We start from the raw sequence: 25724 nt of genomic DNA, 5'->3' as shown, positions 1-25724 counted from the left end.
GGCAGTTTTCACTTCAGTGATAATGGGGAAGGGACAGGGTAGAGAGAAGTAGAAAGAAGTTGAAACAGTAGCGTGGTAGTCTTACAACTAACTGTGCAGTGGCCTAGTGCTCTGCTTAGTTATACATCCATGAAAATGGGCTCAATAAAGGACAGAAATGGTATGGACCTAACAGAAAGAAGATATTAAGAAGAGGTGTCAAGAATACACAGAAGAACTATACAAAAAAGATCTTCATGACCCAGATAATCAGGATGGTGTGATCACTCACCTAGAGCTAGACATCCTGGAATGTGAAGTCAAGTGGGCCTTAGGAAGCATCACTATGAACAAAGCTAGTGGAGGTGATGGAATTCCAGTTGAGCTATTTCAAATCCTGAAAGATGATGCTGTGAAAGTGCTGCACTCAGTATGCCAGCAAATTTGGAAAACTCAGCAGTGGCCACAGGACTGGAAAAGGTTGGTTTTCATTCCAATCCCTAAGAAAGGCAATCCCAAAGAGTGCTCAAACTACTGCACAATTACACTCATCTCACACGCTAGTAAGGTAATGCTCAAAATTCTCCAAGCCAGGCTTCAGCAATACGTGAACCGAGAACTTCCAGGTGGTCAAGCTGGTTTTAGAAAAGGCAGAGGAACCAGAGATCAAATTGCCAATATCCGCTGGATCATCAAAAAAGCAAGAGAATTCCAGAAAAACATCCATTTCTGCTTTATTGACTACGCCAAAGCCTTTGACTGTGTGGATCACAATAAACTGTGGAAAATTCTGAAGGAGAAGGGAATACCAGACCACCTGATCTGCCTCTTGAGAAACCTGTATGCAGGTCAGGAAGCAACAGTTAGAACTGGACATGGAACAACAGACTGGTTCCAAATAGGAAAAGGCGTATGTCAAGGCTGTATATTGTCACCCTGCTTATTTAACTTATATGCAGAGTACATCATGAGAAATGCTGGGCTGGAAGAAGCACAAGCCGGAATCAAGATGGCTGGGAGAAATATCAATAACCTCAGATATGCAGATGACACCACCCTTATGACAGAAAGTGAAGAAGAACTAAAAAGCCTCTTGATGAAAGTGAAAGAGAAGAGTGAAAGAGTTGGCTTAAAGCTCAACATTCAGAAAACTAAGATCATGGCATCTGGTCCCATCACCTCATGGGAAATAGTTGGGGAGACAGTGGAAACAGTGTCAGACTTTATTTTTGGGGGCTCCAAAATCACTGCAGATGGTGACTGCAGCCAAGAAATTAAAAGACAGTTACTCCTTGGAAGGAAAGTTATGACCAACCTAGATAGCATATTAAAAAGCAGAGACATTACTTTGTCAACAAAGGTCCATCTAGTCAAGGCTATGTTTTTTCCAGTGGTCATGTATGGATGTGAGAGTTGGACTATAAAGAAAGCTGAGCGCCGAAAAATTGATGCTTTTGAACTGTGGTGTTGGAGAAGACTCTTGAGAGTCCCTTGGACTGCAAGGAGATCTAGCCAATCCATCCTGAAGGAGATAAGTCCTGGGTGTTCACTGGAAGGACTGATGCTGAAGCTGAAACTCCAATACTTTGGCCACCTCATGCGAAGAGTTGACTCATTGGAAAAGACCCTGATGCTGGGAGGGATGGGGGGCAGGAGGAGAAGGGGATGACAGAGGATGAGATGGCTGGATGGCATCACCGATTTGATAGGCATGAGTTTGAGTAAACTCTGGGAGTTTGTGATGGACAGGGAGTCCTGGTGTGCTGCGATTCATGGGATCGCAAAGAGTCGGACACGACTGAGCAACTGAACTGAACTGAGTAAGTGTTTTGACCCCCTAACTGAATTTTGGAAATATTAAGTGAGGTTCAGCAGGCTTTGTTTTTTTTTAGTATCAGTGTCTCTTCGATTTCAATATTGTAATCTTGGTGAATCTCCAGTTTGAATATAATATGTGGGCTTTCCCAATCCCAGTTGACTTTAGTATCCTAATTTCTGGGAAGGTGCCCCATAGAAGACATTTTGAGAAATGTATTTAAGTGGAGTTTTCTTTATTATTGTTTTTATTTTTAATCACAGCCTCACCCCTTCTGTCAACAGAAGTGATGCCACCAAGAAGAAAAGAAAAATACAAGCTTCCTATTCCACTTCCGGAAGGCACAGTCCTAGATGACATGGAAGGAAAACAATGGGTGCTGGGCAAGCTGATTGGCTCTGGAGGATTTGGTTTGATATATTTAGGTAAAGTATAAATCACCAGATACTCTTATGTGTGTGACTGTGATGACTTAATATTTTGAAAATTGAAATAAAATAGAATTCATAAATGTAAGTAATATGAAGATAGTTAGTGTTTAGTAGAAGGTCTATGCTAGGTTCAAGATATGACTGACCCTAGTCCCTTCTTGTCCATGTCTTTCTAAATGACTCTTAGAAAGTCTTTTCAGAGCACAGTTACACAGTCTGCCAGACAAATGGTTAATGTTCTGTTTTGAGACTGTTTTCTTGGAGACATTGGTTTTTATGACTCAAGAGAACACAACTCTATGATTATGAACATTTCCCATTTTGTGAATCTTAATCATTAATGTTGAAGTAGTGTAAGGTTCTGGTCATTTTTTCACTAGGTCTCACTAGAGAACTGGACCTTAATACCCCAAGGCTATCTATTGCGTGGAATGAATTAACTTCTCTCTTGTACATTTAGATTGTTACTATTATGTGCTATCTTTAGGATAATTAACAGATACTTAAACATAGTTTCTGTGTTTTTTGGTACAAGTAAGGAACCTAAGTTGAGTGTGTTTTTACACTATATTAAAAAAATTTTAAATTACATTGACTTTAAAAGGATTGTTCAGGGCTACCTTTTATCTATAGCTTTAAGGATCAAGGGATATCCATTACAAGATGAGATTTAATGAATAAGATAAATATTAGTGATTAAAAAAAAATCCTCTCAAGGAGAAATTCTAAATATATTGACTTATTACATCTGTGCCTGGAAGCGTTTTAAGAAGTTGGTAAAAAAGCCTTCGTTGGAAGAATCTTGGGTTCCTTATTAAACATTTTAGAGTAAAGGGGAGGAAAGACATTCCCTCTGCCCTCCTAAGTTTAATAGCTGGGTTTATGAAATGAACTGATAGCAGGAAGATTAACAGGAGATAAGGTATACAAATACATTAATTTTTTGATGTTATGTGCACAGTAATATTACAGGTGGAAAAATAGTTGAATAAATATCCTAAAGCATGGTAAAATTTGAGAGCTTGCATGCTATCTTAATAAGGGAAGAGAAGGGACTAGGCCACTTTAGGGACAGTACATGATTTTTAGGAGAGATTACTAGGCCTATAAAAGAGTAGATGGGGGCTGTGATAGTCTGTAACAAAGTTTGGGAGTGATGTCAATATCTAATCTCTTCTGTGATGACTTAGTCTTTCATGGTTAATGAAGCTCTCCTAGATGTCATTTAAAACAGTTGAGTTGTGTGTGTGTTTTTTTGGGGGGAGGGGTGCTCTGTCTTTAGCCAGATAAAGGGAGTTCAGAGAAAGCCTTTCCCTGCATTTGCTATTTTTCAAGTGCTTTCAGTGCAAAATAATCCTGTTGCCAAACAGGCATATTTTAGGGTGGCATATTCTGCCACCCTTCTCACACAAATGTGTTTCATGGATCTTGAAGGATTAAGCTTCTCCTCTGATGAAGTTGAGATTGTACTATCGAATAAATGGGTGAAATACAGTGAATAAGTAACTTCTTATTAATCACCTGAGTGTCTAATCTAGTTGGGAAGATAAGACCAACACAAAAGCGTAGTGTGGGTTAGATAAAGAACAACTTCCCTATTTAAAGGGTTCGAACTTGCTTGAAAAATGTTAAGTACTAGATTTAGTGACACAAGCGGCACTGTTTAACAGAAATGTAATGCAAGCCACATATGGACTATAAAATTGTCAAGGAGCCACATTAAAAAAAAGCAGGTGAAATTTATTTAAATAATATGTATTATTTAATGTGATGTGTCTAAAGTATAATTCCAATACATTATTGATATTAAAAAAGGGAAATATTTCACTTCTTTGTTAAATGGGACTAGACCAGGATATGTCTAGTCCCATTTCAGGGACTCAGTAACTACCTATAGGTAGTGGCTACCATGTTGAATGTTGCAGATAAAGACCCTGAGAGGACTTGGAGTCTACAGAGAGTATATTCTTTGAAGAATAATTGTTGGTTGAAACTCCGAATTGTTGAATTCTCTTGTATAGATGAGTGTTAAGATCTCTGGTATATTGTCTTGACTCAAGGTCAGAGAAATGGAGTTGAATAAGTTATTTCTGATGTGGCTGAACTGTAGCCTTGGATTGCACAGCTTGTCAGTTATTCTAATGTTTGAATTAATTTGAGTAATTTCAAAGAACTAAAGAAAAGTATTGATTGTGCTAGTCTTATTTCTTTTCTCTATTTAAATGTAAATATTATATGTGTTACTATGTATTTAAATTTAAGACCATGTTTAAAGTTGAATTATGTGTGTGTGTGCATACATATATGTGTACACATGCTACTTGTGTGGTTCCTGTTGTGAAAAAGGAATTTAGGCATGTAGAATTAGGAATTTAGGCTTAGTCATGTGATTTATTTGCCCCTATTCAAATATAGGAAAAAACCTTGCTTCTTTCAATCTAAGTACTGCACATATTTTTTACTTAACTTTTCTCAATAATATTTAGTTTGCAACAATTTTCAAGATTTCATACTTATGAAGTACCCCCTACTATCTGAATTTTAGAACCTGGATCCTAGATATATGAGCAAATGCATATGACTGGGATAAGATTTTAAAGAAATGTTTAGCTATTTTGAGGAAAAGTTGTGTGTTGCAAATGTTGTTACTGTTCTATCAAAAGTGGCACTCATAAATTATAATCTCAGCTCTTCAGTGAGATGCTGTCAGCAATAACTTTGTTAAAATTAGTTTTTACGTATTTTTTTCAAGCTGAGAAAATCCATATGAAATTATATCATGTTTTTGCATTTTAGCATGGTTCTCATCATTTCCTGTATAAATGAAGTAGCCAGCCAGTTCAGGTTTCCCTCATACCTTTGTGACAGCTACATTGTTAAGTATTATATTTTCTAGATACACTTTCAGCAGACACTTCATCAGCATTTGTCACCTAAGGCTGAGAAGAGACTCATATGTGCATGTACAACTGTCCTGTAGTTTTGAGATCAATAGCCAGAGACTTTCAGCAAGAAGTAAAGGGGAAGGGGCAGAGATGTTTTGTATTTACTCTCAACTTGGAGAAATAATGTTCCTGTAGCAGTAACAGAAATAGTAATAAGAGGGAAAAGAAAGTCTGAACATAAAACAAAGTTCTTCCTTTGCATTTGAAAAGAGAGGAGGGTAAAAGGAAGAAAGGAAACTGTTTCGGTGAGTGGGAAAGCTTGCAGTAACCTCAGGATCAAAAAGTGAAAAAAAAAATTCTAAAACTTCAGGAGACAGAACTAAGAGTTTGAATTTTACTTTAGTGCTAGGAATAACACAGAACCAAGCAAACTGGAGAGTTTCATAAATCACAGTTTAAGATTTTGACCTGAGCCTTTTGCGAAATGAGTAACTTTCATCTATTCAGGAATCTTCGTTTCTGTTCTCTAGGATTGGGGTAATAATACTTGCAATGATTAAGGTAATATTTTTAAAGAACTTGGAACTTGATAAGCAATTCACTGTAATTGATTTATTTATTTAGAACTTCCCATTCTCAGTCATAGCTGAACTCTAAATTTGGTGTCTGGTGCTCAGATTAGCATGGTGACTAAGACATGTATGGGAGGGTTTTTCCATTTGTCCTCCGATGGACTGTGATGGGCTTAGCTACTAAATATGGTGAAACTGAGAAACAGAGAATGTCAGTGGAAATCTATGACATTTTACTTGCCAAAATGTATGTTTTTCCCATTTCAATTTACAGTAGTAGCCATGATGACATAGTGAAAAGTTCTCACATAAACTGTATCTTATGTTTCAGATATGAAAGGTACTATGTTTCAAAATTAGTAAAAAAATCTAGAAAAACAGAATTATAGATAATAAACTTTAGCCAAATTCCTTTAAAGTCTGCTTAGACAGCTTTCCCAGGTGGCTCAATGGTAAAGAATCTGCCCACCAATGCAGGAGAGGTGGGTTTGACCTCTGGTTTGGGAAGATCCCCTGGAGGAGGAAGTAACAAATGACAGAATGATTTATCTGTAGAAGTTTTATTTTTTAGAATTTGAGCATAGCCATGACCATTTAGCATCTTTGGAATATTAAGCACAGGCTATATGTTTACCAGTTATTTGCCTCAGAGATTGAGATTGAAGTCGGGCTACTAAACCCACACAAGCCAGTTTGCTTTTTTTCCCCACATAATTATAGATGTCACCCTTAACTCCAGCCTGTAATCTTAAAGATAACACTCTTAGTCATAAAAACTTGAGATAAATTAACTATAAAATCTATATATGCTTTATTGACAGTAAATCAAGAGCATTATATTTTATAAATAATGTTATTATAACTAAGATTAATTCTTGAAGCATTAAGATCAATCATTTATTCATGGATAAATGTTTAGAGTTCAGGTGACTGCCATACATTTCTTGGGTAATCCTCTCAGATTAGCTCAATTTTGTTCTTTAGAAACAGAAGAAGTCTTTGTTGGATGGGGCAGAGAGAAGATAGAGTAACTGGGAGTTGTAGATATTGTCAAAGTTTAACTCAATTATCAGTGAAGAAATAGACTTTTATCTAAATAGAAAAAAATTTTTATGTATGGTTTTTATTTGTTGTATTTTCTTGTTTGGTGGCTCAGTGGTAAAGAATCTGCCTTCCAGTGTGGAAGATGCTGGTTTGATCCCTGGGTCGGGAAGATCCCCTGGAGAGGGAAATGGCAGCCCACTCCAGTGTTCTTGGCTAGGAGATCCCATGGACAGAGAAGCCTAGCGGGCTACAGTCCAGAGGGGTCGCAAAGAGTCAGACATGACTTAGTGACTGAACGAGAACAACTTTCTAGTCAGCTAGAATGGATTGGTTTTTAAGGTATGAAGAGTAATGTTCTGAAGAGCCTAATGATAATGCTAGCAACAAAATAGTTACTACAACATGTATTGCTTCATAATATATTGCTGTGTTAGATGTTATTTTGGCAGTGTTTTATAGAGAAGACTTTGAGATAAGCAGTTAATCTGACCTAACACAATGCAACATTGTGGCCCCACCACCATGCTGCTGCTGCTACTGCTAAGTCGCTTGGGTCGTGTCCGACTCTGTGCGATCCCATAGATGGCAGCCCACCAGGCTCCACCATCCCTGGGATTCTCCAGGAAAGAACACTGGAGTGGGTTGCCATTTCCTTCTCCAATGCATGAAAGTGAAAAGTGAAAGTGAAGTCGCTCAGTTGTGTCCAACTATTAGTGACCCCATGGACCGCAGTCTACCAGGCTCCTCCGTCCATGGGATTTTCCAGGCAAGAGTACTGGAGTTGGGTGCCATTGCCTTCTCCTCCCACCAGAATAGTTACTAGGAAATTTTGCGGATGATACCCTGGGGGTGAGAAGAAGGAAATAAACATGAAATAAGGATAACTTGTTTTAGAAACTGTTGTATATAAGATAAATTAGTTCCAAGCTGAAGGTTTAAAATGTAATAGTTGGTATAATCCGGAGAAGGCTATGGCACCCAACTCCAGTACTCTTACCTGGAAAATCCCATGGACGGAGGAGCCTGATAGGCTGCAGTCCATGGGGTTGTGAAGAGTCGGAAATGACTGAGCGACTTCACTTTCACTTTTCACTTTCATGCACTGGAGAAGGAAATGGCAACCCACTCCAGTGTTCTTGCCTGGAGAATCCCAGGGATGGGGCAGCGTGGTAGGCTGTCGTCTATGGGGTCACACAGAGTCGCACATGACTGAAGCGACTTAGCAGCAGTAGCAGTTGGTATAATCTCAACAGATGAAGAGATTGCTTGGGATTTTGTGAATTTAATAAACATGTTGTACCTTTCATAAGAATTTAAAGTTCCTAGAAGTTTTATTTTAATTTTGTATGTGCTGGCCATTGGCTGTTAATTTTGAATTTTAAAAGCACAGTGTTCATTTACTTACCAGCTAAGAAATCTAAATACCTGCAAAAGTTTGGATTCTTTGTATAAAAAGGAAGCATCCTCCTAAGGTTTACTTAGTCTTTGCTTGTCTTTTTCATTTTTGTAAGTATCCGATCTTTTTAACATATTTTATATTATGGGTCTTCATGTTCAGCATTTTACTGTCAAACTCTTTTGCCTTAAGGGAAGAGTTACAAACTGCTCTGTCCTTCAATAATTTGTGCATTATGCCTCTTCCACTGTACCTGTTACTATCTTACCATGGTTTTTTAAATTTGTGGTCAAGGTTTTTAAATTTGAAGCCTATTGCTATAGGGAAGTTTCTTCTTCATGAAATGAGTTCACCTCTATTGCCACATAATAAAAAAAAACAAACTCAACTTTCGGGAGCTTCTAGCTTCCTTATGAAATATGAATTGTGTTGAGCTTCTGAAGTGTTTTAGGCTTTTTTTCTTTAGGTATGGAAGAAGAGTAGGAAGTAGTTTTCTTTTAAGAAACAGGAATATCTATGTTTATAGAATAAATGAGAAGAAAATTAAGAAACTCTAAAGCTCTAAATAGGAGTATTCACTAGAAATTAGCTATTTGGATGATGAAAATTTGTTCACCCTCCTCACTTAACAATGATTCAAAAATGTTCATGGGCCTTATACTGCTTACATACTTGGTTTAGCAATTCGTGCATCAGAATGTTTGTCCCTTATAACTCCATTACATGAACTGAGTACATTATGCAGTTTTATACATGAAAGGGCATTTTAAGAGGAAGGACATAAAAGCAATTATTTCAAGAAAATTTTTGAAGGTTTCCATTGTTTCTTTTAAAAGGGAAAAAGAAAGTCATCCTGACTTCATTTAGTCAGGAAGACTTTCCTTTAACATCTCCAATCAAGTAATACTTGAAGGAAAAGATTCGTAGAAAGATATCCATTGAAGGCCAGAAACATCTACAGATGCAGTGTGATCCTAGGCAATGAGGCATGTGGCCCTTCATTGGCATTATATGATAACAGGAGGATCTTCTGGCAGAAAAGCTGACTTTTGCTGCGTTCTGCGTGCTGCCCCTCCAAGCCCATCTTTGATTGGCACCTATGCCCTATTGAAACTGGCATCACACCTTCTGAATGGGCACAGTGCCAGCCAAGCAGATGGGTATGGGCAAAAGCATGCCAGAAACCCAGTATGTGCATCAAGTTTAAGTATCAGGGGCCCAAACTCCCATCCAGGGATATAAAAACTGCAGTCTGTTGAGAGCTTTTTGTGCTTAAGGTTAAAGGACATGCCATTTCTACTCCAGCTTAGAGGTTGATTAATTTTGAAAGTCAAACAGGAGCTCCTGTGGCAGTGTCAAGCAAAATTCTATCTTTGGTGAATGAGAATTACTACTACATGTAGGGAAGAGAAAAGTATTGTAATGAAGTTTCCAATGAGAGTTACTCTCCTGCAAGTGCCTCCAGCACTTAAGCAGCATGCATTCAGTGGAGATGAATATTTCTGTTCTCCAGCAGAGCCAGGTGCATTCAAAGCCAGATCTTCAACCTGCTGCAGTAAAGAACCCTAAATTTAGAAAGGGCAGGTAAAGTTTGGAAGAACTCCTTGGTGGCTGCTCTCACCATGAGCTGATGAGGCTTCACAAAAGTGTATAAAGGAGATGAAGGAAAAACTCCAAATTAAAAACCTTCCGATTATTTCAGTCTGAAACAGAAAGATCTTTAATAAAGGGAAAAGTTTAGTCCTTTCTCTAAATGCAGAATTTTTTTTGAATTTTATATCAATAAAAAGTTAGTTTACCAAAACGTTAGAACCGACTTAATGCATAAGTAACAAAGCTTCCTATTCTAACATTTATTTCATTGCATGTCTATCATGTATATAAACTTCACTTCTTGAATAATGGATTTTGCATAAAATTGAGTTCTAAATATCATATTCCTTATGATCGTCTCACACCAGCTACAGAACTGGGCAAAAATAAAAAAAAAAGGGCATCATTTCTTGTGATCACTTTAATCGTATTCTCTAAATGCTCTTAAATTTACAAGAATGCCTATAAGACCAGCTGTGGCCAAGAGAAGCTTTTTGTAATCGCCTTATAGCCATTGCTTTTTCTTTTCCACTGTGTAAACTTTATCTATGGAGCAGATTCCATGAGACCATTGTGAATACTTCAACGTATTCAAAACATATAACTGCCACAAATTAAACTACTAAAACTAAAGCTGGTGCATTGTAACTGCCAAGTAAAGCTGGCACGTCCCTCCGTCAGACTGCGGGAGAGTATGCCATACAGTCCTCAGAAAACACAATTCATCCAGAAGCACTCTTGTCACTTGCTCTGATATTAAACCAGAGAAAGTGACATTAATTAAAGAAGTGACATGAGCCAACAAAAGCAATGAAATTCTAAGCTTTGGCTCATGTGCAGACCTTACTCCAACTTGCTTTGCTTAGGTATCGTGGCCTTTTAAGAGGAGTATGGCTACTTCCCTTGTCCTCCTCCTCTCATCTTTCCATTTGGAAACATCGTTTTCAGGCAACTAAAATTTCATACCCAGGGTTGCCCTAGCCAGTTGGTACACTGCAGGGTTTCCTAAAATAGTCGTGTGGTGGCATGTGATGCATTTACTGCAGTTGGTGACTGCATGAGATGAACAACTAGGGACAGAGGCGAGTTGGTCTTACAAAAAGGCGAACAGCAGCCGAATTGAGCAGAGTCCATAGGTTCAGTAGACTGAGAGCCAGGGGAGTCTGTTGCTGGGATCACTGGTGGAAACAAATGGTGGCCAATAGGCCTTATGAAAATTCTAACATGCTAACGAGGCAAGCAGGGGAGTAGCCACAACTTTTCTTGCTTGCTCTTTGTTCCTTCCTGTAATAGGTTCTTTCGAAGTGCTTATCTTGTTTCTTATGATTGCCATTTGTATACTGTTTACCCTCCACCAATATTAGATTATAAACTCCTTGTAGGCCTTCTCTTGAGAGTGCTTCAATAAGACCCAATATATAACAGCTTAAAAAATGATTGGTTAAATTAAAACTAGTCTGTTGGGGAAAAATAATTTTCCCAACAGTTGGCTTATTTGAGATGAAATTTTGTGCTGTTGGTACTGTAACATGTGGCATGTATGTAAGATTCTGTCTTTTTAGAGTTAGAGGCCTTATTTTAGTTATCTTGCGGAGCTTGAGGGGTATAAGTTTCTGTTCATCCTCTTTTCAAGTATGTTTTTTAAATATAAGAAGCCATGTACTTAATCCATAGATTATAGGATTTATTGAGGGAGTCTACTTTGCTAATGCACAGTGCAGAGGGAGTTAAAAAAAGTGGACATTATATTAAGATTAAATAGTTTTGTGTTTAGAATGAAACAGTTCTACAGAGTAGCCCTTAATTGAAGTAGACTTAACAGCAAGTATAAACTTTTGTGGAGAAAATAGATGGGGTTTAATGTTAAATGGATTGACTTATAGGCATGTAAATATATTTTAAAAATCTACTTTTGAAAGAATATAAACACAACTTTAATGGAAAATAAATGGTTGGTATTTCTTTTAATCCAAGTGAATGAAAGATTTGATTAAGAGTTTTATACATAGTCAGAAGCTTTTGTTATAGTTTCTGGGCATGGGTGTTTTATATTTGAGATCAGGAATTTTCTGTGTAATTAGTCGAGAGGTTTAATGTACATTTTTAATATGAGACAGACAATGGCTTCAAAGAGACAGCAGTGCTGCAAAGGAGCAAGAAAAGAAGGCCAAAGTTGACACACACAGAGGCAAAACAGTGTAGGAAAAATCAACACGTTTTGCAAAATCAATCATTGAAAATGTGTCAGTGTTCAGGAGACTGTCTTTAATTTGCAATCCAAGTGAAAAAGAGTATTTAAATATGAGAGGCAGTATTATTGAGCCCAGCATGCCTGCTACCACTTGTTTGACTAGCTCAGAATAGAACACTGAAAGGCAAGGGCTCAAAGTTAAATGAACATTTATACATTTTAAAATCAAATGAAAGATTCAGAGTATATTCATGAATTAATTTTTTTTTCAGAACCCTAAATTTAATCAGCTGGAATTACTTTTAAAGTGCCATTCTATTTAACTTTTGGGAATGATGAATTTGCCTTTTAATAGGAATGCTGTATTTTATCATGAAGATGAAACAAACTGTCTTTTGTTAATTATTCCCCAGAGACACTGGCCATTTTTCTCTCCTATGCTTAGTGTGGAGTAAAGGCAGCTTCCCGCAAATTTATATCAAGCAAGAGCAATCGGAAGCTACAACATGTGTGAAAGAGGCTCATGGAAGGCTTAGCATCCATTGTAGCTGTTCTGAAGGCCACCTAATGAAATTCACAGAGGTGATGTTAACCAAAGCCTCACTGTGGAGGCCGTGAACACAGGACACAGAGCAGTGAAAAGGAATGAAAGCAAGAATCCCTGGTAAAGACTAGCAGATGAGTCATATGTGTCTGCGGCGTGCTGCCAGGCATAGTTTCTGAAACCTTTTTTAGGAAATCTTCATCCTCATCCACTACTGATAGAATCTTTTACTCAGTGTGTGCCAAGCTCTGTGTTAAATGCTTCTTATGGATTATTTCATTTAATTCTCCCAGCAGCTTGACAAGGCAGTTTTGAGGCCTAGGAATGTTAAGTAATTTGTCTAATTGTCTTCCATCTCCGTTTGAACTCGGGTCTCTCTGCGCTCCTGGTTGGTGTCTTTTGTCAAAGAACACTGTGAATTTATTACTAGCCAGAGGAATTAGTGACAAATGACATGCCTATGAGATGCTCATTTCTAAAATAACTGAAATATCTAATTGATGGTATTGGCAGCTAATTTAAGAAATATGTTAGCGCTGATGCTGGTAATAGTGTCATTTTCGTTCAGATTGACAACTTGAGGTGTAGAGCATTTGTGATATGTTTTTAATATTTTTACAAAATCTGTGAAAGTACATCTGATATTTATAGTAAATCTAATGTTAAGAACTGGAAAAAATACATATACTAAAAATGTACCTAGAACAAACAATACTTTTATGAAAAAAAAAAGTGAGAATAATCAGTCAGTAGTGCATACAAACTGATGGGAAAGATTAGATTTTTCTGCTTTTTAAAAAATAAGTATGTCGAGTTTATGGGGATATTATGCATTTGTTTTGAGGGTAATAAGCAACAAGGAGATCAAAAGAAGCCTCTTTAAATCCCTATGACAGACTTTAATAAGCATCATGTGAAAATAGATATTTTTACAAATATTGTATTGTTTTTGGCATGTCTTTTTTCCATTGAGTAATAATTTAAAGATATACTATTTAGAAAACTAAGTCTTTTAAGAAAATAAAAAAACCCCAAATACTTAGATAAGTGAAATGTTGATAAAGAATATGTTTCTTTATAGAATTTGTTCATATACCAAAATATTTATAAGAATAATTTAAAAAAATTTATTCGGTCAAGATATTACTATACAGTAATAGTTATCATGTACCCATAGATGATTTTATGAGAAAACTATAACATTTCATGTACAGGTAAATCTTTATGTGTTTTTAATGGAAAAATGATATTTATTAGCTATTGTAATGTTAGTTTCATGCTTTGATACTTTTTTCTTACGAGTATATACATAGCAAGGAAAAGAATGAACAAAGTATAATATTACATTAGAGGGCCATGTTATTGAGCACTTTTGGTGATAGAGAGTTATTAATTTCAATTTCTGGAGAATGTGAAGAAAAATGCTCTTCATTACATTTCATCATGTTTCTATTAAAAGATTATGGGTTATACTTCTGACATAGATTTCCAGTATCAAATGTGAGTACTGTATTACAGTTGAGGATGGAATATTAGTTATGTAAACCTTCTGTCTTACAAAGTGTTACGAGGATGGTAGAAGGAAAAGTAGTAAAACCCACTGAACAATCCCCACACAATACACTTCAAGACAAATGAAAGCCAAACAAAGTTGCATGTCTAACAGACAGTTGTTATGTGATGAAAAGGGGAAGAAAAAAAGCTGTAAGACTTACATCATACCAGAATTTTCATTCTAGCAGAAAACATTTGAGCAAGTACAGATGTTCTGAAATTAACTAGTTTAATGTAAATTGAAAGCATTATGGAATCTATGTTAAAAATAAGAGGTTTTTGGTTGGGGAAGGACCTTTAAGTTCCTTCTGACCCTGAGAATCTGTGAGATCCTGAAAGATGGTGAGAGAGACTAAAACATGGATAAAGGCTTTAAGGAAAGAATTGATCCAGCTGAACAAAGAGTTCTGCTATTAATAAGCAAGCAAAATAAATCTAAGCCACAGAAAAATGATGTAAATGGATCATCAAGAAGAAAAACGTAATGGTTCTATTATCTGTTTATGTAGTATGTTTTTGAATAATAAGAATATATGAAAATGTAAAGACTTGCAAAATAGAGACCATGTGGAATGATATAAGGAAGATTTCCCTTATTTGAAACCTAATTTCATCATGAATATTAGTGTTTCAAAAAGTGAGAGTAGAGCCAAAACTTTTACATAGTAGCTTTTTAAACTTAAAATATATAATTTCAGGAAGGGAGTTCAATAACTACTTCAGCCCTTAATTCATAGACTGACAATAGAAAGAGAGCTAAGAGAAATATGGTTATCATTCCAGTATTCTATTTGGCCAAACTGAGTTCCTCTTAAGAGAGAAGGAAACATTTGAGGATTTAGGAAATCTGAAATGATTTTATAACAGATTACTACAAAGTTAAAGTAGACTTGAAAATATGTAAGTGAATAAGACTTCCAAGAGATAAATGAATTACAATATTGAGAAAAGATTGATGATACAAAGTAAAAAGTTGAGTGAAAACTGGAGTTACAGACATAATTTTATAATACATCTTGCATTTCTAAAATAGATTCCCTAACTGTGGTTAGGACTTACAGGATTAACAGTTAAGCAGAAAAGTTGTTATATATCAACTTGTCAGGCAAGCTCAAAATGTATTTAGTTAATAATAATGAAAACATCTGAATTAGAGTGTATCAGTGTGGAGTGAGAAATAAATGGATTGAAAGATAGTCTATTATAAGATAAAATAAAATGTGTAATATATACCACAGCCAGTTAATAATTAGTGAAGGGGAGCAAAAAGGAATAACAATAATATAAATTTGCAGATTATTGTATTATAGCTTGTTATTTGTTGTTCAGTCGTGTCCAACTCTTTGTAGACTCCATGGACTGCAGCATGCCAGGCTTCCCTGTCCTTTCCCATCTTCCAGAGGTTGCTTAAACTCATGTTCATTGAGTTGGTGATGCTGTCCAACCATCTTGTCCTCACATCATAATTGTATTATAATCAGTTCAGTACAGTTCAGTTCAGTCGCTCAGTTGTGTCCGACTCTTTGTGACCCCATGGACTGCAACACAATTGCCAGTTACCACACTTGATAAAAAACTGAAATCTATTAAAGAATGCCATTGACCAAAACCCCATAACTACTTACCAAAAGAGAAATACCTGAAAACAATAAAATATTAAGATAATAAAGAATAAGGTTTTTCATGCACGTAGAACCAAAAGAGTAAGATGAGCATTTTAAAAAATTATCTTATGTTCTACAGTAAAATATTACGAGAACTAGACAAGGACATTATATAATGGCGAAAGGTTAATAAAACCAAGTGAAAATAAAACGATAAAATTTGATATGGCCAGATTGCTAGTGGTGGTGTTTTTTTCTTAGAGAGAAGACAAAAGAAAAAAAATCTAGCAGATATTCAAGAAGATCATGTTACAAATATAACTAGAGGTATTATAAACAAAGTCAGGAAATGACTAATCAGTCACCTGTTAGCTCTTCATACTGGTCTCTGTGGAACCCAAGTATACAGATAAAACGAGTAGGGGCTCTGGTCCCTCCACCCATGTTTCAACCTGAGCATTCTGCTTTGTTCTAATCTTTCTATCAGGCTGAAAAGAAGCATTTCATTACTAAAAGAGTTTGAAGATAACGGATTATACTGTAATAATTAGTAAGCTCCAAAGTTGAATAGTAAAGCTCCCAAAGAAAGGCAATGCCAAAGAATGCTCAACTACTGCACAATTGCACTCATCTCACACGCTCGTAAAGTAATGCTCAAAATTCTCCAAGCCAGGCTTGAGCAATATGTGAACTGAGAACTTCCAGATGTTCAAGATGGATTTAGAAAAGGCAGAGGAACCAGAGATCAAATTGCCAATATCTGCTGGATCATCAAAAAGACAAGAGAGTTCCAGAGAAACATCTATTTCTGCTTTATTGACTACACCAAAGCATTTGACTGTGTGGATCACAATAAACTTTGGAAAATTCTGAAGGAGATGGGAATACCAGACCACCTGATCTGCCTCTTGAGAAACCTGTATGCAGGTCAGGAAGCAACAGTTAGAACTGGACATGGAACAACAGAGTGGTTCCAAATAGGAAAAGGAATACGTCAAGGCTGTATATTGTCACCCTACTTATTTCACTTACATGCAGAGTACATCATGAGACGCGCTGGGCTGGAAGAAGCACAAGCTGGAATCAAGATGGCCGGGAGAAATATCAATAACCTCAGATATGCAGATGACACCACCTTTATGGCAGAAAGTGAAGAAAAACTAAGCTTCTTGATGAAAGTGAAAGAGGAGAGTGAAAAAGTTGGCTTAAAGCTCAACATTCAGAGAACTAAGATCATGGCATCTGGTCCCATCACTTCATGGCAAACAGGTGGGGAAACAGTGGCTGACTATTTTTCTGGGCTCCAAAATCACTGCAGATGGTGAATGCAGCCATGAAATTAAAGACACTCCTTGGAAGGAAAGTTATGACCAACCTAGGTAGCATATTAAAAAGCAGAGACATTACTTTACCAAGAAAGGTCCATCTAGTCAAGGCTATGTTTTTTCCTCTGGTCATGTATGGATGTGAGAGTTGGACTATAAAGAAAACTGAGTGCTGAAGAATTGATGCTTTTGAACTGTGGTGTTGAAGACTCTTGAGAGTCCCTTGGACTGCAAGGAGATCAAACCAGTCAATCCTAAAGGAAATCAGCCCTGAATATTCATCAGAAGGACTGATGCTGAAGCTGAAACTCCAATACTTTGTCCACCTGATGCGAAGAGCTGACTCATTTGAAAAGACCCTGATGCTGGGAAGGATTGAGGGCAGGAGGAGAAGGGGACAACAGAGGATGAGATGGTTGGATGGCATCACTGACTCAATGGACATGGGTTTGGGTAGACTCCGGGATTTGGTGATGGACAGGGAGGCCTGGCATGCTGTGGTTCATGGGGTTGCAAAGAGTCAGACGCGACTGAGCGACTGAACTGAACTGAACTGAAAGTTGAATATGCAATTAACAAGAGTTTATATTTGGAGGAGATTTAATAGCATTATCCAGAATATGATTTTTCCCCCTAATTGTATGAGAACTCATTTTGTGTGTGGTGATTTAGTAAATTTTAAAAAATCGGAAATTTTATATGCCATAGTCTTGGATATAATGGTGAAAATAAATACCAATATCATCTTGCTGCTTTGTTATTCTCTTATAACCTGCATTCTGTCTCCACAGTTTCTATGTACTCAAATTGTGTTTATTTGAAGTTCACTTCCCACTTGAAGTCTACTGTTTTCCTTTTTTACATTTTCTGCCAGAGTTGTATATTGTGTATTTGTTTTCAATAATATTTTTGCCTCTCTTTTGTCAGAGACAAAATTTTGGAGAGTTGACATTGAAGATATGTTGAGTCTTCAATTCACAAATACAGTATCTATCTACATTTCTGTAGGTCTTTGATTTCTTTCATCACTGTTTCGGCTTCTAGCATATCAATCCTGTACATGTAATGTTAGGTGTATGTTTTTCTCTTTTCTTTTGAAATGTTTAATGCTATTGAAAATGATACTGCTTTTGTAATTTTGTTTTCCAGTTGTGCATTATTAGTGTATAAAAACACAAATTGATTTTTGCTTGTTGACCTCATCTTGGTAAACTTGCTTATTAGTTCTAGGATTTTTTCTTTTCAGATTCTTTGGAAATTTTTTCTATAGTTAATCATATCATCTGGGAGTAGGGACCTCTTTATTTCTTCTTTTCCAGTCTGTGTACTTTTTGTTTCCTGATATTTTGCACTAGCTAGGACTTCCAGCACTTTATTGAGTAGGAATGGTGAGAGTGGACATCCTTGACTGTTCCCAGTTCAAGGGAGAAAACATTCAACCTCTCATCATTTATAATGATACTAGCTATATGTTGTTTCTAGATATTCTTCTTCAAGTTGAGGAAGCTGTCCTTTACTATTCGGAGAGTTTTTATCTTGAATGGATATCAGATTTTGTCAAATACTTTTTCTGCATCAATTGATGTGATCATTTGGGTTTTTTTACATTCTTAATATGTAGGTGACATTAATTTCTTATTTATTTTATTTTATTTTTTCTTTTGCCTCAACATGAGAGGAGGCTATTGGTCTGAGTAGTTTTCTTTTTGTTTCTTTCTTAATACTTTTTTTCCCCCTCTACTATGTCTGGTTTTGGTTTTATGGGTAATGCTGGCTTCATAAAATGAGTTGTGAATTATTCCCTCCATTTTTGCTTTTTGGAAAAGAGTATACAGAATTGATGTTACTTCTTTTCCATGTGTTTGGTAGAATTCTATAGTGAAGCCATCTGGGGTTAGAGATACCTTTTTTTCTGAACAATGTTTGTTTGTTTTAGAACTTGATTTCACCTGGGACTTGTTTGGTTGTTTGTTTCATTTCAGGTAACTTTTAGTAGTTTGTGATTTTTAAGCAGTTGTTTCATTTCATCTAAGTTGTCAAGTTTCTGTCTATAGAGTTGTTCATAATATTTGTTTATTATACTTTTAATACTAATTTCTATAGTGACATTCCGTTTTCATTCCTAGTATAGGATCATTTTTTCTCTTTGTTTTCTCTTTTATTAGTCTTGATATCATTTTATTGGTCATTTCAAAGAAACAGCTCTTGGTTTTGTGGCTTTACTGTATTTTTCTGTTTTCAATTTCACTGATTTCTGTTTTAATCTCCTTTCTTCCATTTGCTTTGGGTTTGGTTTGTTCTTTCCTTGGTTCCGTCAGATGGAAACTTACTTATTTGAATCTTTCTTTTGTAGTAAAAGTATTCAGTGCTAAATTTATTTCTAAGTCCTTCTTTGGCAGAACTGCACACATTTTGATATGTTGTAGTTGTCTTATATATTACATCTAGACTAATTTAAATTCCTCCAGACCATATTATAATTTTTGCTTTAACTATGAAATACATTTTAACTGAAGAAAGGAATAATCCATTGCATTTTCCCAATATTTACTATTTTTTCTCTTTTATTCCTGGTAGTCCACATTTCCTTGTATGGTTTTCTTTTCTTTTTTGAATATCTTTGTTTAGCAATTCTTATATAGCAGATCTGCTGACTATGGCTACTCTTAGTACTCCTAACTTGAGAATGTCTTTATTTAACTTTAATTCCAGAAAAATATTTTTGCTGGATATTGGATTGACTGTTATTTTCAGCACTTCAAATAGGTTGTGACTCTTCCTTCAGGTCTTCAGGGTTTCTGATGAGAAATTCACAGTAATATGAGTCATTTTACCCTGTAACTAATTTACTGCCTAGTTCCTTTCAAGATTTTTCTTTTAGTTTTCAGCAGTTTGTGTGTATGTGTCCGGGCATCGATTTATTTGGGTTTATTCCAGTGGAGGATTCACTGAACTGTAGGTTTATGTATCTGTAAAATTTGGGACATTTCAGCCATTATTCATCAAATATTTTTCTGCACCACACTCTACTTTTCTTCTTCAGTAACTGCAGTATCATGAAGATATTGTTAAATGTTCTGTTATTTGCCTGAGATTCTGTTCAGTTTTTTCATGTTCTATTTTGCTGTTTTTCAGATTGGTATATTTTTATTGATCCATCATCAAATTCAGTGACTCACATGTCATCTCCGTGATCGTATTGAACCCAATCATGAGTTTAAAAAATTTTGGTTTGGTTATTGTATTTTTCAGTTCTAAAAGTGTTATTTAATTTTTTCTTTGTATATTCTGTCTTTGCTACACTAGTCTGTCTTTCCATTTATCCCAAAAATGTTTGCTGTTACTTCCTAGAACATTTTTATTATAGAAGAGTCTTTATCAGATAGTCCCCAGTTTTGTATAATTTTGGCATTGATGTCTTGAATTAGTGTGGTGGTTTTGTTAATTTATTACAAAATTAGTTAGTATTAGTTAATTTATTAGTAAAGTCCATCATTTATATTAGTGTTCACTTATATAGTGCAGTTTTATGGGTTTTGACAAGTGCATGATGTCATGTATTGACCATTATAGTATCATGCAGAGTAGTTTCTCTGCCTGAAGTTTCTCCTGTATTCTACTAATTTATCCCTTTGCCCCCTGTTTCAGAATGGCATATAGTTGAAATCATACATTATATAACTGTTTCAAACCAGCTTTTGTTTCCTTTGAATATATCCAGAAGTGGAATTGCTAGATCACATGCTGGTTCTATTTTTAATTTTTTGAAGACCCTCCACGCTGTTTTCCATAGTGGTTATACAAGTTTATATTCCTTCAAAGGGTTTCATTTTCTCTACATCCTCACCAGCATTTGTTACTACTTGTCTTTTTGATAATAGCCATGCTAACAGGTGTGAGGTAATATCTCATGGTTTAATTTGCATTTCCCTGGTAATCAGTTATGGTGAGCACTGTTTCATGTACCTATTGCCATTTGAATGTTTTCTTTGGAAAAAAAATCTATTAAAAATAGCCTTTATTCATTTAAAAATTGGATTATTTATCCTTTTTTGCTGTTGAGTTCTATCATTTTTGTATATTTTGATATTGGATATGTGATTTGCAAATATTTTCTTATTCCATAGGTTGCCTTCTCATTTTGCTGATGGTTTCCTTTGCTATGCAGAAGTTTTTAGTTTTATAGTTAGTCCCACCTGTGTAAATATTTTTGCTTTTATTGCCTTTGTTTTTGGTGTTAGATCCAAAAGAGTCATTACCAAGACAAATATGAAGGGACCTACCTGCTATGTTTTCTTCTAGATCTTTTATGATTTTAGGTCTTACTCACAAGTCTTTAAATCCATTCTGAGTTGATTTTTGTATACAGGATAACATAGGGGTCCAGTTTAATTATTTTGCATGTGGCTATCTAGTGTTCCTAGCACCATTTACTGAAAAGCCTGTCCTTTCCCCATTGTATATTCTTTACTTCATTGTCAATTAATTGGCCTTGAATTTATAGGTTTATTTCTGGGCTGTCTGTTTGGTACCATTGATTCGTGTCTGCTTTAATGCCAATACCATCCTGTTTTGATTATTACAGCTTTGTAATCTAGTTTGAAATCAGGGAATGTGATGCTTCCAGCTTTGTTTTTCTTGCTCTGTATACTTTGACTATTCAGGATGTTTTGCGGTTCCATGTAGATTTTAAAACAATTTCTATGAAAAATACCACTGGAATTTTGGTAGAGATTACATTGAATCTGTATATTGTTTGACTGGTTTGCAAATTTTAACACTATTAATTCTTTTGATCTATGAGCATATAATATCTTTCCATTCATTGTGTTTTCTTTCATCAATGTTATAAAGTCCTCTGTGTACATAGTTATCATATCCTTGGTTAAATTTACTCCTAAGTAATGGATTCTTTTTGATACTATTGTTTGTATGCTGGAGTCATAAGGATTTTCTCCATAGATGTCATCTACAAACGGATAATTTTACTTTCTTTGTTCCCAATTTGAATGTCTTTTATTTCTTTTTATTGCCTGACTTCTCTGGCTAGGACTTTCAGTACTATGTTGAATACAAGTTGCAAGAGTGGGGATCCTTGTCTTGTTCCTGATCTTAAGGGAAAAGCTTTCAGCTTTTTACTTGGGTATGATGTTGGATGTGGGTTTCTCATAATTAGGCTTTGTTAGGTTTGGGTATGTTCTTTCATTACTCAGTTTTGAGAATTTTTGATCGTGAAAGGATTTTGAATTTTGTCAAGTGGTTTTTCTACATCTATTAAAATGATCTTAAGATTTCTATCCTTCATTTTGTTAATGTAGTTTATCATGTTAATTGATTTGCATATTGAACCATCCTTGGATCCCCAAAATAAATCCCACTTGATCATGGTGTACGATTCTTTAATGTACTGTTGAATTCAATTTGAGCATTGAAATGAGTATTTTTGCGTGTATGTTCATCAGAGATACTGGTCTGTAATTTTCTTGTAGTCTTTGTCTGAATTGATCTTTTCTATCGTCTTTCTAGTTCTGTTTCATTTATTTCCATTCTGGTCTTTATTTCCTTGTTCTACTAATGTTGAGCTTCCTTTTTCTAGTTCTTTGATGTGTAAAGTTAGAATATATATTGGATTTTTCATAGTATAAAACTTTATTGTTACGAAATTCCTTCTTAGAGCTATTTTTACTGTAACCCACAAGTAGTGATATGCTTTGTGTCCATTTCCATTTGTCTCAAGTTATTTCTTGATTTTTGAAAAGTTCTTCTTTGAGCCAGTGATTGTTCAAGAGTATATTGTTCCAGTTTCCATATATTTGTGAATTTGCCAGTTTTTCTCTTGTAATTGATATCTAGTTTTGTATCACTGTGGTCCAAAAAAGCACTTGATAATACTTTATATGATTTCATTTTTCTTACATTTGTTACAACTTGTTTCATCACCTAACATGATCTAGCCTGAAAATATCTTCCCTGTGTACTTAAGAAGAATGTATTCTGCTGCTGTTGTTGGACTCTTCTGTGTATGTCTATTAGATTTCTCTTATATAATGTTTAGTTTACATCCATTATTTCCCCATTGATTTCCTATCTGGATGATCTATCCATTGTTGAAAGTAGGGTATTGAAGCCCTATACTATTTTATTGCTATTCCCCCCTTTAGATCTGTTAATATTTGCTTTATATATTTAGGTTCACCTATCTTGGGTACATAGATATTTACAATTGTGATATCCTCTTGATGAAGTGATCCCTTTATTGTTATATAATGATCTTGTTTCTTGTTATAGTTTTTGGTTTAAAATATATTTTGTTTGACATAAGTATAGTTTCCCTTGCTTTCTTTTGGCTTCCATTTGCATAGAACATTTTTTTCCACCCCTTCAATCTTGTGTATCTTTGAATTGGAAACAAATCTCTTGTAGATGTCATATAATTGGGTCGTTTTTATTTTTTTATCCGTTCAATCACCCTGTCTTTTGATTGGTGATGAAGCCTGTTTTCTTGGTAAAAGTATGGGCAGTTAAAAAAATGTCTTATGTCAGGTTGAAAAGAAAATATATTCTTTTTTTTTTTAATGTGGCCTTTAGATAAAAACTGTTAATTGTAGTTTCAGTTTATTTTTGTTGGTTGCCTATACCTTATGAAATTGTATTAATAACAAGTGGTGCTGGGAAAACTGGTCAACCACTTGTAAAAGAATGAAACTAGAACACTTTCTAACACCATACACAAAAATAAACTCAAAATGGATTAAAGATCTAAATGTAAGACCAGAAACTATAAAACTCCTCGAGGAGAACATAGGCAAAACACTCTGACATAAATCACAGCAAGATCTTCTATGACCCACCTCCCAGAATATTGGAAATAAAAGCAAAAATAAACAAATGGGACCTAATGAAAATTAAAAGCTTTTGCACAACAAAGGAAACTATAAGTAAGGTGAAAAGACAGCCCTCAGATTGGGAGAAAATAATAGCAAATGAGGAAACAGACAAAGGATTAATCTCAAAAATATACAAGCAACTCCTGAAGCTCAATTCCAGAAAAATAAATGACCCAATCAAAAAATGGGCCAAAGAACTAAACAGACATTTCTCCAAAGAAGACATACAGATGGCTAACAAACACATGAAAAGATGCTCCACATCACTCATTATCAGAGAAATACAAATCAAAACCACAATGAGGTACCATTACACGCCAGTCAGGATGGCTGCTATCCAAAAGTCTACAAGCAATAAATGCTGGAGAGGGTGTGGAGAAAAGGGAACCCTCTTACACGGTGGGAATGCAAACTAGTACAGCCACTATGGAAAACAGTGTGGAGATTTCTTAAAAAACTGGAAATAGAACTACCATATGACCCAGCAATACCACTTCTGGGCATACACACTGAGGAAACCAGATCTGAAAGAGACACGTGCACCCCAATGTTCATCGCAGCACTGTTTATAATAGCCAGGACATGGAAGCAACCTAGATGCCCATCAGCAGACGAATGGATAAGGAAGCTGTGGTACATATACACCATGGAATATTACTCAGCCGTTAAAAAGAATTCATTTGAATCGGTTCTAATGAGATGGATGAAACTGGAGCCCATTATACAGAGTGAGGTGAACCAGAAAGATAAAGAACATTACAGTATACTAACACATATATACGGAATTTAGAAAGATGGTAACGATGGCCCTATATGCAGGGCAGGAGAAGAGACGCAGAAGTACAGAACAGACTTTTGAACTCTGTGGGAGAAGGGGAGGGTGGGATGTTTCGAAAGAACAGCATGTATATTATCTGTGGTGAAACAGACCACCAGCCCAGGTGGGAGGCATGAGTCAAGTGCTCGGGCCTGTTGGGCTGGGAAGATCCAGAGGAATCGGGTGGAGAGGGAGGTGGGATGGGAGACCGGGATGGGGAATTCGTGTAACTCTATGGCTGATTCACATCAATGTATGACAAAACCCACTGAAAAATAAAAAAAATAAAAAAAATATTAAAAAAATAAATAAATAAATAAAATCTTCCATGATTTTTCCAGCTTGCTTTAAGCTAATTTTGGCTAATTAGTTTCTTATCTTTTTATTTTGTTTCTCTGTATCACTAGGTTTTAGTTGTCTTATAAATAGTATACATTTATTTGTTTTTTTAACAACCTTAAAGTTTCTTTCTTTAGCTGGTGAGTTTAGTCTACTCAAATTTATTATTATTATGGACATTTTTTAAAAATCAAAGATGTTATTGATTATGATGTACATCATCATTTTATATAGGTACATTAAGTCTCCACTGTGTGTGCTGCTAAGTTGCTTCAGTGGTGTCCAACACTTTGTAATCCTGTGGACTGTGGCCCACCAGGCTCCTCTGTCCTTGGAATTCTCCAGGCAAGAATATTGGAGCGAATGAGTGGCCATGCCTGCCTCCAGGGAATCTTTCTGACCCAGGGATTGAACTCGTGTCTCTTATGTCTCCTGCTTTGGCAAGCAACTTTTTTTACCATTAGTGCCATCTGAGAAACCCTAAGTCTCTATTAGATGTTTGAAAGTTCATAATTATCTTCCTCATGAATTGTTATTTTTGTTTATGTAAGATCTACTTTATATGTAATGCCTGACACTGCCCATTAAACTATGACACAGTACCTTTAAAATAATCTTACATATGGAGCACTCAATTGTTGTAGTTTGTGTAAGTCTCTGGTTGCCAATTTCAGAATCTCAAATGAATTTAATCAAAAGGGAGACTTATTAACTCTTGTAAGTGAGAAGTACAGGACTTTTTTGGCT

The 25724-nt window shown here is 35.6% G+C and overlaps 1 protein-coding gene across 3 annotated transcripts in view; it reads left to right on the top strand.

Annotated features, from left to right (window-relative positions):
* Nucleotides 1-25724, top strand: part of VRK2 (VRK serine/threonine kinase 2) — a 96952-nt gene that overhangs the window by 1779 nt on the left and 69449 nt on the right. For 2 of the 3 annotated variants that reach the window (XM_065929239.1, XM_065929241.1), the window contains exon 2: nucleotides 2059-2220. In XM_065929239.1, coding sequence (XP_065785311.1) covers nucleotides 2085-2220 — 136 coding nt within the window. In that variant the 5' untranslated portion in view covers nucleotides 2059-2084. The remainder of the gene's footprint in view (nucleotides 1-2058; nucleotides 2221-25724) is intronic. The other variant, XM_065929240.1, reaches the window with a different exon arrangement.

The sequence above is a fragment of the Muntiacus reevesi genome, chromosome 3 (genome assembly GCF_963930625.1).
Source record: "Muntiacus reevesi chromosome 3, mMunRee1.1, whole genome shotgun sequence".
Classification (NCBI taxonomy): Eukaryota; Metazoa; Chordata; class Mammalia; order Artiodactyla; family Cervidae; genus Muntiacus; species Muntiacus reevesi.
Note: the sequence above shows the minus strand (reverse complement) of the source record. Positions and strands in the feature narration are given on the sequence as shown.